Source organism: Cyphomyrmex costatus, unplaced genomic scaffold, assembly GCF_001594065.2.
Source record: "Cyphomyrmex costatus isolate MS0001 unplaced genomic scaffold, Ccosl1.0 C2304529, whole genome shotgun sequence".
Classification (NCBI taxonomy): Eukaryota; Metazoa; Arthropoda; class Insecta; order Hymenoptera; family Formicidae; genus Cyphomyrmex; species Cyphomyrmex costatus.
In genome coordinates, this window is record NW_017274649.1 from 1 (window position 1) to 1,623 (window position 1,623).

Below are 1,623 nucleotides of genomic sequence, written 5' to 3' on the forward strand. Positions count from 1 at the left end.
AATACATGCAATCGTATATAAAATATGGAAATGCAAAAAGTATTCAGAAAATAATGCAACGTAAACAAAACTTAAATTTAACTTATGTTACTAAATATATAGAAAAGCATTATTATTATTATTGCCAAAGATATGTTAAGGAATGTTTATAAAGTGTTTGAAAGTATTTAAAGATACTGCCCCTTATTTAACAGAATTAGATGATGGAAATCTTTTCTATTCTAATTTAATAATAGAAACAATTCTTAAGTTAATGTCATAGAATAAAAATAAATGTGTGTGATAAAACAAATAAATATACACACTTTCAAACAGCAAATTATATACAAATGTATATACACAATATAGCAATATAAAACATTATTTCACAGAATATCAGAATACTATAAATGTATATTGTACCTCAAAATCTTTTCAGACACTGCATTATTATACTTCTGAGACGTTTACGGATCTTTTGATCACCGTTACAGAAAATGTGCGTAGAGTTATCTCCGATCTGAATCAGAGTGTCCTCGTCTTGCTGCAAGTAGATATAATATAATTTTAATTCTCTTAATTGTATTGATTATATGTTTACATAATTATCAAGAAGATTATTTTCTATAATCTATATTGAAAAAGTCAATGAGATATCAAATCATACCAAATGAATACTCGTAGAGGTAGGACTGTGCTGTAATTTGGCTCCATGAAAACCTTCCTGATTCAGCTTTTGCAGCAATTCTTGTGGGTCTAGATTTCCATACTCATGCTTTCGTTCCTTTAGCACTTCTTCCATGATGGGCGCAGGCGAACCCAATGACATTTTCCTCTTTCCAGTCAGTTTATCCTCTACATTCTATAAACGTTACTTTTTTTAATTACATTTAATAATTTAGAAAAAACGAATCATGTATAAACAAATATATTACATTTTTTCTCCCAGTAAATCTTTTTCATTGAAAATATTTTCTACAAAAGAGCATGCTGTAATATTTATCTTGAGCATAAAATTCATATTTATCTATATATTAATAATTACTTTTATAGTATACACATTGTCCTTGACATCAAGTTCGCCGGTAACAGATGCGAGACTTAAACCAGGTCGTACTTCACTCGGTACAATATTGCTAGCTAATTCCGGCTCGATAAATACACGGCCCTTCTTCCGCTTTAATGGCAATTTTATCACCTCTCCGCGTTTAAAAGTAATCAAGGGTTTTTCCTTGAACAAAGTAATTATGCAAGTTATTTTATAGGATATTTTTTACATATTTTATAAATATATTAAAGATGGAAAACAAAACAAAAAATTGTAAACATAAATTATGTAAAAATGAGAAATTTATTTTATTAAATATCTACCCCAATGGATTCGATGACAAGATCCGTTCTATGTGGTGCCATTCCAGGGGGCTGTATATAAACCTCAGGAATTACTAAGTGCTCTGGTTTCAAATCCCGTATGAGTTTATTAGCCTGAGTAAAATTCAGAGAGGTATCGATGGGACAGTGCACTGCTTTCATAGATAATGGTTGAAAAGGAGCGAGGGCTTCTAAATATGGAAAATCAGGTTCTGTAAGAAAATTATATAAATATAAATAATGTTACAAAGAAAATATTAATAAAATATAATA

General features: G+C 29.1%; 1 protein-coding gene across 1 annotated transcript; it reads right to left on the reverse strand.

Moving 5' to 3' along the window:
• Window positions 1-397: 397 nt before the first annotated feature.
• Window positions 398-1,513, reverse strand: LOC108771192 (integrator complex subunit 9). Its single transcript, XM_018547940.1, has 4 exons — window positions 1,351-1,513; window positions 1,025-1,210; window positions 647-841; window positions 398-523 (listed from the first exon to the last, which is right to left on the reverse strand). Exons 1-4 carry the CDS (start codon window positions 1,510-1,512, stop codon window positions 404-406), a joined length of 663 nt encoding a protein of 220 aa, XP_018403442.1. The 5' UTR covers window position 1,513; the 3' UTR covers window positions 398-403.
• Between the last annotated feature and the right edge of the window lie 110 nt (window positions 1,514-1,623).